The sequence below is a fragment of the Anguilla rostrata genome, chromosome 14, assembly GCF_018555375.3.
Source record: "Anguilla rostrata isolate EN2019 chromosome 14, ASM1855537v3, whole genome shotgun sequence".
Classification (NCBI taxonomy): Eukaryota; Metazoa; Chordata; class Actinopteri; order Anguilliformes; family Anguillidae; genus Anguilla; species Anguilla rostrata.
Window position 1 is genome coordinate 24,373,382 of NC_057946.1, and position 13,333 is coordinate 24,386,714.

The 13,333-nt window shown below is 48.4% G+C and overlaps 1 protein-coding gene across 9 annotated transcripts in view; it reads right to left on the bottom strand.

Moving 5' to 3' along the window:
• fbxw5 (F-box and WD repeat domain containing 5) overlaps positions 1–13,166 on the bottom strand; it is a 17,910-nt gene extending 4,744 nt beyond the window's left edge. The window contains exons 1-10 of one of the 9 annotated variants that reach the window (XM_064309234.1): positions 13,026–13,166; positions 11,811–11,907; positions 9,824–9,979; positions 9,083–9,282; positions 8,002–8,159; positions 7,488–7,671; positions 5,696–5,846; positions 3,724–4,066; positions 2,484–2,667; positions 1–104 (exon numbers count right to left, since the gene is read on the bottom strand). The exon at positions 1–104 is cut by the window's left edge and continues 44 nt beyond it. In XM_064309234.1, coding sequence (XP_064165304.1) covers positions 1–104; positions 2,484–2,667; positions 3,724–4,066; positions 5,696–5,846; positions 7,488–7,671; positions 8,002–8,159; positions 9,083–9,269 — 1,311 coding nt within the window. In that variant the 5' untranslated portion in view covers positions 9,270–9,282; positions 9,824–9,979; positions 11,811–11,907; positions 13,026–13,166. The remainder of the gene's footprint in view (positions 105–2,483; positions 2,668–3,723; positions 4,067–5,695; positions 5,847–7,487; positions 7,672–8,001; positions 8,160–9,082; positions 9,283–9,823; positions 9,980–11,810; positions 11,908–13,025) is intronic. The other 8 variants (XM_064309236.1, XM_064309239.1, XM_064309237.1 and 5 more) reach the window with 8 other exon arrangements.
• Positions 13,167–13,333: the final 167 nt, after the last annotated feature.

Here is a 13,333-nt window from a genome sequence, read left to right on the forward strand (position 1 = left end):
GTCGATCACGTGGTCCAGCGAGTCGAAGAACTCGTCCGAGCTTCGCTCCTCCCCCAGGACCGGCCCGCAGGTGGTCATCTGATCCGGTCGGATCCGCTTGATCCCTGCCAGAAGCCGAGCAACAGAACCCGCGCGGTCAGGACTCGCGTACAGCATCAACCACAACCCAACCAGCGTGCAGCATCAACCACAACCCAACCAGCGTGCAGCATCAACCACAACCCAACCAGCGTACAGCATCAACCACAACCCAACCAGCGTACAGCATCAACCACGACCCAACCAGCGTACAGCATCAACCACAACCCAACCAGCGTACAGCATCAACCACGACCCAACCAGCGTACAGCATCAACCACAACCCAACCAGCGTACAGCATCAACCACAACCCAACCAGCGTGCAGCATCAACCACAACCCAACCAGCGTACAGCATCAACCACAACCCACCAGCGTACAGCATCAACCACAACCCAACCACGTACAACACACCACGACCCAACCAGCGTACAGCATCAACCACAACCCAACCAGCGTACAGCATCAACCACAACCCAACCAGCGTACAGCATCAACCACAACCCAACCAGCGTGCAGCATCAACCACAACCCAACCAGCGTGCAGCATCAACCATAACCCAACCAGCGTACAGCATCAACCGCAACCCAACCAGCGTACAGCATCAACCACAACCCAACCAGCGTGCAGCATCAACCACAACCCAACCAGCATACAGCATCAACCACAACCCAACCAGCGTACAGCATCAACCACAACCCAACCAGCGTACAGCATCAACCACAACCCAACCAGCGTGCAGCATCAACCACAACCCAACCAGCGTGCAGCATCAACCACAACCCAACCAGCGTGCAGCATCAACCACAACCCAACCAGCGTGCAGCATCAACCACAACCCAACCAGCGTACAGCATCAACCACAACCCAACCAGCGTACAGCATCAACCAAAACCCAACCAGCGTACAGCATCAACCACAACCCAACCAGCGTGCAGCATCAACCACAGCCCAACCAGCGTGCAGCATCAACCACAACCCAACCAGCGTGCGGCATCAACCACAACCCAACCAGCGTGCGGCATCAACCACAACCCAACCAGCGTGCAGCGTCAACCACAACCCAACCAGCGTGCAGCATCAACCACAACCCAACCAGCGTGCAGCATCAACCACAACCCAAGCAGCGTACAGCATCAACCACAACCCAACTCACTCCACTCTATATAAAATGGTCTGAAACTTGAAAATTAGCCATCCCGTGCTTCTGCTTAGAAAATAGTTAAGAAATAGTTACGAGGTTTAAAAATATGACCAAAATCAAAACTGATACTTTTAAAATACGCATACGTACACCTTTGACAAATAACACACATTATTGTTATTACTTTCATAATTTAGACTATAGTGACACCAAAATTGTATAATATACAGTTCCAAAATTACAGGATGACTCCTAAAGGGTCAAAATGCTCCAAAATTTTGGTCGCAATTTGTAAAAAAATTTCAAATCTTAAATATTCCTCAAATATCCTTCCTCCATCAGAATTTTCTTGGTGGAAAATCTCAGGAAAACTTGAGATGTTTTGAAAATTTTGTGTCCAGATTCACACTGAACATTCCATTAAATGTGTTATACTGCATGCTAATATGCTGGTTCACAGAGCGATCATTCACTGTAACGACCAGCAAAAGCCTGCACTAGTGACAGAGAACGTGACCTCAGCGCCCCCTTCTGGCGGACAGAAAAAACGCATGTTTGGAATCCTGACACATGCTGTACCGTACGTTTCAAAACTGCAAGAAAGCCTATCTATCTGGTGAGGAGAACAGGTGAGTCTCTGTGCCGTACCTATCTGGTGAGGAGAGTAGGTGAGTCTCTGTGCCGTACCTATCTGGTGAGGAGAGTAGGTGAGTCTCTGTGCCGTACCTATCTGGTGAGGAGAGTAGGTGAGTCTCTGTGCCGTACCTATCTGGTGAGGAGAGTAGGTGAGTCTCTGTGCCGTACCTATCTGGTGAGGAGAGTAGGTGAGTCTCTGTGCCGTACCTATCTGGTGAGGAGAGTAGGTGAGTCTCTGTGCCGTACCTATCTGGTGAGGAGAGTAGGTCGACGTCCTCTGCCGACCTATGGTGAGGAGAGTGGTGAGTCTCTGTGCCGTACCTTCTGGTGAGGAGTAGGTGAGTCTCTGTGCCGTACCTACTGGTGAGGAGAGTAGGTAAGTCTCTGTGCCGTACCTATCTGGTGAGGAGAGTAGGTGAGTCTCTGTGCCGTACCTATCTGGTGAGGAGAGTAGTGATCTCTGTGCGTACTATCTGGTGAGAGAGTAGGTGAGTCTCTGTGCCGTACCTATCTGGTGAGGAGAGTAGGTGAGTCTCTGTGCCGTACCTATCTGGTGAGGAGAGTAGGTGAGTCTCTGTGCTGTACCTATCTGGTGAGGAGAGTAGGTGAGTCTCTGTGCCGTACCTATCTGGTGAGGAGAGTAGGTAAGGCTGCCGGTGGTGAAGAGCAGGTAGGTCTTCTCCTCCGCCTCTCCTGAGGGGGAGGGGGTGAGCAGGGAGGAGTCGGGCCGGGAGGTTCGGGTCTTCCCCATGAACTCGGCCACCCGGGATTCCAGTTCCCTCTCTCTCTCTGTCGTACTGCGCTGACCCTGACACGAGAGAGAGAGAGGGGGGGGGGGGGGGGGAGAGAGAGCGAACGGGAGAGAAGAGAGAGAGAGGCAGAGAGAGACAGAGGAGGGTGGGAGAGATAGAGAAGGAGGGGGAGAAGAGCGAGAGAAAGGCAGAGAGTGACAGAGGAGGGAAGAGAGAGACAGAGAGGAGGGGGAGAGATAGAGATAGGAGGGGGAGAGAGAGAGAGAAAGGCAGAGTGACAGAGGAGGGAAGAGAGAGACAGAGAGGAGGGGGAGAGAGATAGGAGGGGGAGAGAGAGAGAGAAAGGCAGAGAGTGACAGAGGAGGGAAGAGAGAGACAGAGAGGAGGAGGAGAGATAGAGATAGGAGGGGGAGAGAGAGAGAGAAAGGCAGAGAGTGACAGAGGAGGGAAGAGAGAGACAGAGAGGAGGGAGAGAGAGAAAGATGTTAATGTTCTCATTATTTATTTAACCGTTTGTTCTCATGTTTAAAAACCTTTCTTTAAGACCACAGCGATAGTAGACGCCATGGCGACAGTAGACGCCATGGCGATAGTAGACGCCATGGCGACAGTAGGCGCCATGCCGTCTGATTGGTCCCACAACCCCCCCGCCCCCCGTTATTAGTCACCAAAATCAAGTAAACAAGACAGCGGATGCACTGAATTTTCAGACAGCGACGCTACAACAATTTAGGCTAAACAAATTAACTCAAAGCGATTTCATTTGCAGATTGTCTAAATTAAGATCATTAATAAAATGTTTTCTTCAGCCGTATGACTGTTCTCGACAAGGACAGTATGATAAACCATGCAATTAAGATAATTCATTGACAGTGACACCGATGACTACTTGAAGTTACTGGTGACTTGTGGTTCGACCTGGACTTGCAAAGACTTGGCTACAGCAGAGCAAGGGGATCCAACATAACCGTAGAAAGGCCAGTGTCTTCCTGCTCACATGACCAATAGTGAGTGTGTGCTGTGTTGTGTTGTGTGTGCAGCATGTGTGTTGTGTGTGTGTGTTGCGTGTGTGTATATGCGAAATACCCCATTAGTCACGAAATAATTCCAACCTGTATCATGTGACCGAGCCTCAGGCTGTGGGCGGCGTGCGTGGGGCGCGGGTACGCCCGGCCCGCCTCCCCCGCCTCCTCCTCCTCCCCGTCCTCCTGCTCGTCCCCGTCCTCCTCCTCCTCCTCCTGCTCGCTGTCGCCCAAGTCGAAGAGCAGCGGCTGGTGGCACTGCCCGCCGCGCTCCCGCTCGGCCCGGGCCCGGGACTGCGCCTCGTAGTCCAGCAGCAGGTCCGGCGAGTCGTGGCGCCGGCAGTGAGCCACCATCACCGTGCGGATGGTGCTGGCGTTCATGTTCTGGATCTTGAAGAGACGCTTCACCACGTTCACCGTATCTCTAATCCATGTCTGAGGGAGGCTGATATGGAAGCGTGCTTGTAAGTAGCCTGTTCATTCTTGCATGACATCGTGGCTTATGGCATATTAAATGCATGTTTGCATTAAGTGAGCCCTGTATCATTCTAAATGCATGTTTGCATTAAGTGAGCCCTGCATAATATGAAATGCATGTTTGCATTAAGTGAGCCCTGTATCATTCTAAATGCATGTTTGCATTAAGTGAGCCCTGCATAATATGAAATGCATGTTTGCATTAAGTGAGCCCTGCATAATATGAAATGCATGTTTGCATTAAGTGAGCCCTGCATTGTTCTAAATGCATGTTTGCATTAAGTGAGCCCTGCATAATATGAAATGCATGTTTGCATTAAGTGAGCCCTGCATAATATGAAATGCATGTTTGCATTAAGTGAGCCCTGTATCATTCTAAATGCATGTGTGCATTAAGTGAGCCCTGTATCATTCTAAATGCATGTTTGCATTAAGTGAGCCCTGCATAATATGAAATGCATGTTTGCATTAAGTGAGCCCTGTATCATTCTAAATGCATGTTTGCATTACGTGAGTTATGCATAATATGAAATGCATGTTTGCATTAAGTGAGCCCTGTTCATCAATTCTTAAATGCATGTCTTGCATTAAGTGAGCCCTGTATCATTCTAATTGCATGTTTGCATTAAGTGAGCCCTGCATAATATGAAATGCATGTTTGCATTAAGTGAGCCCTGTAATGAATCATGTTCAAAAGCTGCAATTGTGTTGCATTAAGTGAGCCCTGTATCATTCTAAATGCATGTTTGCATTAAGTGAGCCCTGCATAATATGAAATGCATGCTTGCATTAAGTGAGTCCTGTATCATTCTAAATGCATGTTTGCTTAAATGAGCCCTGTATCATTCTAAATGCATGTTTGCATTAAGTGAGCCCTGCATAATATGAAATGCATGTTTGCATTAAGTGAGCCTGTATCATTCTAAATGCATGTTGCATTAATAGTTTGAGCCCATGATCGTATCATTCTAAATGCATGTTTGCTTAAATGAGCCCTGTATCATTCTAAATGCATGTTTGCATTAAGTGAGCCCTGCATAATATGAAATGCATGTTTGCATTAAGTGATGTTTGCACTAATGGCTAATCATTGTGCCTATATCCGTGCCTTGTGTAGCCAGGTTTGTAAGAATTCCAACCACTCACTATGAATTTGAGGGTCTTTAAAGAAGTTAGCGCTATTCTCTAATGAGGACATTACACATACTGGTGTATGAGATTCGTAGGTGGCTCAGTCATTCATTATGCTTGAAGCACCGTGTCATGAAGCTTGAACTTTGCCAGAATATTCCCGATAGTGGAATATTATCTTTTTATTGTACATAGGGTGGACTATGGGGTATTAGTGTCTCCATGGGCATGGAAAGTACTTATTCAAATTCACTGTGTGCTGATATGTGCTAGACGAATGTAAAATTTCCCTTTAACTGATTATAAATAGCAGCACTTGTGAAACACACTACAGAGAAATGTCATCCCTGGGCATGCAACAAAAAGATTACATACTGTAGAGTGGGTCCTGGGTCATATTGAATGAATGTGTTCATTAAGCGAGTTCTGGGTGCTTCGGTAAGGGGCGGGGCAGACCTGGAAAGCCTTGTTGAGCCAAAGAACAGAGCATGAGGTCATGTTCCCGATCCAGTGCAGGTTCCCAGAGATGAGGTGCGCCTCGTTCAGCCAGCAGCCAAAAACATCGTAGGGCTTGTTCCTCACCCGGGACAGCAGGGTGTAGTTCTCTATGGGAAGGGGCGGGAGTCACACAAGCATTACTGTAGTTCTTTATGGGAAGGGTCAGGAGTCACACAGGCATTACTATAGTTCTCTAAAGGAAGGGGCGGGGGTCACACAAGCATTACTGTAGTTATCAGTGAAGTCAGGTGAAGAGCATTGGCATTGTGCAACATTGTCTAGCCCTGAACACTTGGCACTGGACCCTATAAACATCACACACTGTGCTACAAGCACAGAGGCTGCCATACAGGCCTGGCTCATCCATTAAACAATGCATGCAAGAGCTGCAAAGGGCTGGCTGCCTGAGGCCCCAGTGACAGTGAAGGAGGAGGGTGTGGGAGGAGCTTCAGCGGCCAGGACACCTCAGCGCCCTGACGCCACAGGAGCCCCATGCAGCAGTAACCATGGAAGCAACCACACATCAGCTGACCACAGGTTTCACCCTGGGGCAAGAGCGTCCATCAATAACAGCCCCAGTGTCCCACAATCCCTCTCACCGACTTTAACAAAGGCGTTTCCATACGCGCTCACTCCCTGTACGTACATATACGTAATACTGACATCGGGTCCTAACGTCAAGGGCTGACTTACCAAAGACTGTAAACCACCTCTAAAACAGGGCCAAGAGCCAATCAGGAAAGCGTGCGGATGACGCCTGTTTTGGGCATGAGCAACCGTTAGCACGGTCAACCACTCCACAAATCAAACGCACTGTTCCACCTCCCATGACATCAGCATGATGTCAGCATTTATAAATACCGGTTGGCTCGTTCGCTCCATTTATCAGCAGCTGGCATTCAGCGGCTGTTAAGCTTCACGGAGAGACAGAGAGCATCTGGCCAGCTGCGTAAAAGCCTGCTGAGCGTTGGGAGAAACAGGAGACCTAAGACGAGCTGGAGCACATGCTGCAAGCCGACTGCCCTTTCACAGTTACAAACGCAGACAAGCCAAAGCCATAAGACCCACGGCGCAGAGAAACAAAATGGAGGACAGAGATGGCAGCTGTTCAGTCCATCTCTGCCACATAAAACTGTAGCATGCAGAGCAAGGTGGTGCAGGTCAGAGCAGCCGCCTGGCTATCCACTGCTCCTGTGTGAACTAAGGCACCTTCTAAACATGCACCCTTTACCAACATCTGCTGTGCAAGAAGGAAGCTTCTGTTTGCTAGACTGAATTAAATTGCGCTGCGTCATATGCTTTCAATTCCCAGAAAATTATATAATGCTGTGCCCTTTTACACAGCACAAAATTACCCCTTTCACTGCGACTCCCACACCCCTTACCAAAAACCTCATACTTCTTATCCCTAACCGTACAAACAGCCCTATTCAAGTTTGATAATTGTCTTCAAAAACATTTTCAGACAAAGTGCTAGCAGAGCTGCCAAAGGAACGCTCACCAACCAGCTATGCTAAGACCCAACAGTTATGAAATATCGAGCACAGATGCTACATGAAAGGTTAAAGTTCAGCATTAGAAAACTTCACAGGCTAACTTAGATGTGAGTGTGTATAAGAGAAGCTAACGTGCTACATTAGATATGAGTCTGTTAGAAAAGCTAACGTGCTAAAATAGATGTAACTGTGTTAAATAAGCTAACGTGCTACACTAGTGCGGCAGGGTTCACAGTGGGGGGGTGGTCGTACCGAGGCTGATGACAGCGATCTCCCCAGAGGAGGACTGATGGGGCCCCAGGTAGACCCCCGACACCAGCAGCAGGCTGTCGTCCGCGTTGAACTGGGAGAACTGGGTGTAGCCCCAGTTAAACTGGCGCATGCTGGAGCTGTGTACGAGCGCGATGTCGCCGTCCGGCCGCTCCGTGTCCCACAGCTGAGGGAGGGGGAGAGAAAGAGGCAGTGGAGCCAGAGAGAGAGGGAGAGGGAGAGAATGAACACATTTTAAACAAGAAGAGGGGAAAATGCTGGTGGAGTGGGGTGCTGGTAGAGTGGAGTAGGGTGGAGTGGGGTGCTGGTAGAGTGGAGTTGGGGGGGTTGAATGGAGTGAAGTGGGGTGCTGATAGAGTGGAGCTGTGGGGTTGTATTGGAATGAGGTGGGGTAGGGGGGGTGGAGTGTAGTAGGGGGGTGGAACCGAGTGGGGTGGGGAGCTGGGGGAGTGGGGCGGGGCTCGGGCGTAGCTGAGCCGCAGGGGGGGTAGGAGACCTTGACGGTGCAGTCCTTGGAGCAGGACGAGAAGCGGTGGCCTCGGTGGGAGAAGGCCAGGTGCAGGACCTGATCATGGTGCTCCCTCAGCGTCTGCACCTCCACGCAGGGAATGCAGTCAAACAGACGCTTGAACTCCCTGTACCAGGACACGGCCGCTGCATGGAGAGAGAGGGAGGGAGGGGAGGGAGAGGGAGAGAGAGAGGAAGGGAGGGGAGGGAGAGAGAGAGGGTGGGAGAGGGAGGGAGAGGAAGTCAGGACATTCTGGCATGACTGGTCTACAGCCCAAGAGGGAAGATCACTATGGCACTGCTGAAAAAACAACAAAAAGCCCCACTGTGACATCACAGAGATTCACACTCCTTTGAGTGGCAGGTAGGCTCCTTATCACACACGCGTGGCCTCTACACACCGTACCGGCAGCACGCGGCTTATTGTGTGAACTTTCCACCAGCTCTACAGGTGGTTAACCTACATATCCAAGAGGACTCTGCCCACAGAACCACCTAAATCATCTCAGGTAGGGCTAGCAGCTAACATTAATGGTAGTGAGGGTTAGTGACTTGCACATGGCTGGTAATAAGGGCTAGCAGCTAACATTAATGGTAGTGAGGGTTAGTGACTTGCACATGGCTGGTAATAAGGGCTAGCAGCTAACATGAATGGCAGTGAGGGTTAGTGACTTGCACATGGCCGGTAATAAGGGCTAGCAGCTAACATGAATGGCAGTGAGGGTTAGTGACTTGCACATGGCTGGTAATAAGGGCTAGCAGCTAACATGAATGGCAGTGAGGGTTAGTGACTAGCACATGGCCGGTAATAAGGGCTAGCAGCTAACATGAATGGCAGTGAGGGTTAGTGACTAGCACATGGCCGGTAATAAGGGCTAGCAGCTAACATGAATGGCAGTGAGGGTTAGTGGCTAGCACATGGCCGGTAGTGAGGGTTAGCAGCTAGCACCTGGTTTGTAGTGAGGGCTGGCAGCTAGCATATGGCTGGCAGCGAGGGTTAGCAGGTAAAACCTGAAACGGTTCACACTGCTGTGCTATACCGTGAAATTCCACAAGGTGAAGCAGGGTACCTGGGTGCCGGGGGACGGAGCGTGGGATTCGGTAGTAGCTGTAGAAGAGCTCTCTCCACAGGAACTCGTCCCGGGACACTGCCAGCCACTGGTGGCAGGTGAGCCCAGCGATCAGCACTGCGTCATGGGGCAAATGCAGGAAGATCTCCAGCACCAGGCTGTCTGGCAGAGCTGGGCCACTAGCCATGCTAACATTCTGCCTGAGAGAGAGAGAGGGGGGGACAGAGAGAGACAGAGGGGAGGGGAGGAGAGAGAGGGAGAGTGAGAGAGAAAGGAGGGGAAAAGTGAGAGCGGGAGAGGGGTGGGGGAGGGAGAGAGAGAGAGGGGAAGAGAGAGAGAGAGATGGAGGGGGAGAGAGCGAGAGAGTGAGACGGAGGGGGGAGAGAGAGAGACAGGTAGAGGGAATGGGGAAAAAAGTGGGAAGGGGAGAGAGACAGAGAAAGAGGGGAGGTGGGAGGAGAGATAAAAAAGAAAGAGACAGGGAAGGGGGATTGAAGGAAGAGGAGAGAGAGGGGAGGGGGAAAGAGACAGATTGAGTGGAGGGGAGGAGAGAGAGGGCAGAGGAGGAAAGAGAGAGTGAGAAGGGGGAGACAAACTGAGAGTGAGACTTTGACTTTTGGTGTGTCCTTTATGTAAATGTTGTGTTCAACGTTTTAATCATTAGAACTTTACAAAAGCCTTTACTATCAACCTGTATCAATAAATGACTATATCAATGCAAATGAGTAAAGGTGCACTAACGTGTGCAAAACTGACTTCAGACCGAGCAGTCTTCAGAAAGGGTCAGCATAGCTGCACTTCGCCAGCTCTGGGCCTAGTTCACAAGAGCGCCCCTCGCTGCGAGGACCACGCCCTCACGCCACACACACGCACAGACTGGCAGGCAAGGGGACCGGTCTACAGAGAGAGGGAGAGAACACTTTTTATAACGGGCAGAGGGGCACCTCCACGTGCACAAGCACAGCGGCTTCACAAACACCACTTCCTTTCACCGACACTCTCAGTTTGACCCCCGTCTATATGAAGCATGTGGACTGTTGAAAAATGCACATTGCAACATTATTGCAACTTTTCCATATTATTACTCTGTTCCCCTGAGCTGTAAACTGAAAGTCAACAGCAGGGGCTTTAAAAATAAATCCTTGCCCTCCCGCTTCTATATTAAGCCTACAGATGTGATTTTGAAGCCGTTCGACAGGCGCTGACCACACCGCATATCTGTATGTTTCTGTAATATGACCACTTTAACACTGGCTCCAAAAATGGAGGACCGTGGGGAGTGTAATTCTCTCCAGCAGCACTGAGTTCCACACTATCAAAAGATAATATCTGAAGAGGAGACGAAAAGAGCCAACTAATCAGTAAAGTGTAAAACTGGGCGGCAATGTAGTGTAATGGGTAAGGAACTGGTCTTGTAACCCAAAGGTCACAGGTTCAATTCCTGGGTAGGACACTGTCGTTGTACCCTTGAGCAAGGTACTTAACCTGCATTGCTTCAGTATATATCCAGCTGTAATATATGTAAAAATTGTGGATAAGAACATCTGCTAAATGCCTGTAATGTAATGTACAATTCACTCAGGACCAGCAGAAAACACTGAGGACGGCTGAGACCAAAGTATGCTTGTCTTCAATTTCCAATGTCTATGTTGCTAAGATACCCATGATTTAAATGGTTTTTTTTGTTGTTTTGAGTGCAGGCTCCCGTCTTTCTATGTTTGTAATTACTTTGAGCAGCCTATGCACCGCGTAATTGACTTTATTTTGTTTGTTTCTTGAGCACAGGTTGGTCTCTTTCATAGAACACATCAAGGCTGTGACCGAGCGTTAAGGTGTCCACTGATAACAGTCCGAGTCGTGTTCAGACACAACACCAACACTTTGCTGGAGTGACAGGTGGTTGAACGTCAGAAGTTGAAACCCAGGGGACCGCCCACGCAGGTGAAAAGGCAGTCCAGTCACGGAAGGTCACTTGCGTGCTGACGTGAGGTCAAACAGCCCACAGACATCAGGGAGACACATCCAGTGGGAGCAGGGGTTACACCTTTGCTTGTTTTAAATACACCTCCACCACAGTCATCCTGTTGCTAAGCTAAGCTGCGGTCACCAAGAATTCTCAATAAAAGCTCCCTGGTCACAAACTCCACGTTCTTGGGCAAACTGCAAAAATGACCACAATGCGAAAATCTGTGGAACCTCTGGACGGGTTCTGGAGACAGTTCAGACTGCCTAGAGCCGGGCAGACTTATTCCGGTTTGGAGCAGGGGTGGGCAATGAAGGCCATATCTGTTTCTGGTTTCCATTCCAACTTCTGGCCTTAATTACTTAACTACCCCTAACATTTACACTATCTGGCATTTTAGCTAAATTTCTTGATAAGCACATGGATGACAGCTGAAGACTGTTCTTGTGTCCATATACGAGATGTTTTACTGTGATCTAAACTACAAGTGAACCAGTGCTGGTGTGTATAGCCAATTAGCTCATTTAGTCAGAGTAATTGGTGGAAACAAAAACCTGAAAACACATCTGCCCTCCAGGACTGGAATTGCCCGTCCCTGGTTAGGAGCCGCGAATAACAGAATATTAATCACGTAACTGCACATTCCTCTACGACAGTGGTCTGCAACCCTGGTCCTGGAGAGCTACAGGGTCTGCTGGTTTTCATACTGACTCTGCACTTCATGAATCAATTAGAGCAGTTGATTACACAGTTAACTCAACTCACCTGGTGTCTTGGATTTCAATTCGGTGCTGATTTTAAGGTGAAAACAAAAACCAGCAGACCCTGTAGCTCTCCAGGACCGGGGTTGGAGACCACTGCTCTACGACATAAATAAATGTGTGTTACAGAACTTGGCTAATAAGCTAAATGTTTAAGAGGGTTAAAGGATTTTATGCTAATTATTTTAGTAAGGATCCGCCCCTTATTCAACTTTTGGGCTGCGCTCTCAACTGAATAGATATGGTCTAGAACTAGAAGAACAATTTAGTAATGCATTGTACCGATCCTAATGAATCAACAACACGTAATTAATTGAAAATCTACGTGTTATTAATTCTCGAAAAACGCGTTTATTTCATGTAGGACTTATCTAATGTTAATTAGTTACGCTTAACTGGCGTCATGTGTTAAGACATGGGTGAGGGGGTGATTTAATAAACGGATGCAGCCAAGTAGAAACCAAAGCCTAGTGTAAACAGCAAAGGGAATGACTGTAGCTCACCTAAAACTAGTACAGTAGTCAGTGCTACTTCCACAGTCCATGACAAATTTATTTAGAGATAGCTAGCTGGTTACTGATAAAATAGATCTAAATGACAAGGTTATTTAGGAACGAAACAGCGTTCGTCCTACCAATCACACTCATCTCTGACGGCGTTTGTGTTAGTCTAATGTAGTAGACTAACTAGCTGGCCACGGTGGAAGTTAACATTAGCCAACTATCTGCTTGTTGTGACAAGAGAAACCGCTAGCGAATAATAATGAAAGAAAACGTTCAGGAGGAGAAACGTTAACTAGGTATTTGCTGATAGCGGTTAGCAACCAATGTTGCTGTTGCAAGCTAACGCTAACTTGCTTCCCAATGGTCTGCTAGCTACCAGCTAACTAAGATAGCAAGCAGCTACCTTTCGAACACAGATCTATTAATTCAGCGAGTTTTACTTCAGAACCGGTTATTTACCATACTAACTATAATTTCAGTTAACTCGATATGCAAGTCGATTTAAGGAAGTATGTACATCTACTTGACGGCCAGTGTTGCTGACTACACCCTTAGGAAGACTCAGATAGAACTTTCGGATAGCCTGTTAGCACAACATAGCTAATGCCAACCAGCTAGCTGGCAGTGACGTTTAGCTAGACTAGAGAGCTGCTGTTTTCCATACAAACATATTTGACATTTCACGTCTCGTCTAAGATCGTCCATTATTCACTTACCTGGCATTGGGTGATTTGGGAGGCGTTTTGTATTCTGACGTGACCAATTCTTTAAAAGATAAAAAATATTCTAATGACAACGACAATTTGTTCGGCCGGTACAGAATCTGCTGTCCCTCAGGTGTTCAAATCAGACATTACTAGCCGCTCATTAACAGAGAATGGAAAAATGGCATCCAAGGCTTACTAATTAATGTCAGAGTAAAGGCAAGATAAGCCATAAAGTCTGTCGTCTTTGTGTCAGTGAATACTGGTAACTAGCCGATATTGATAAATAGCGTAATAATGATAACCATATAACCTTAAGG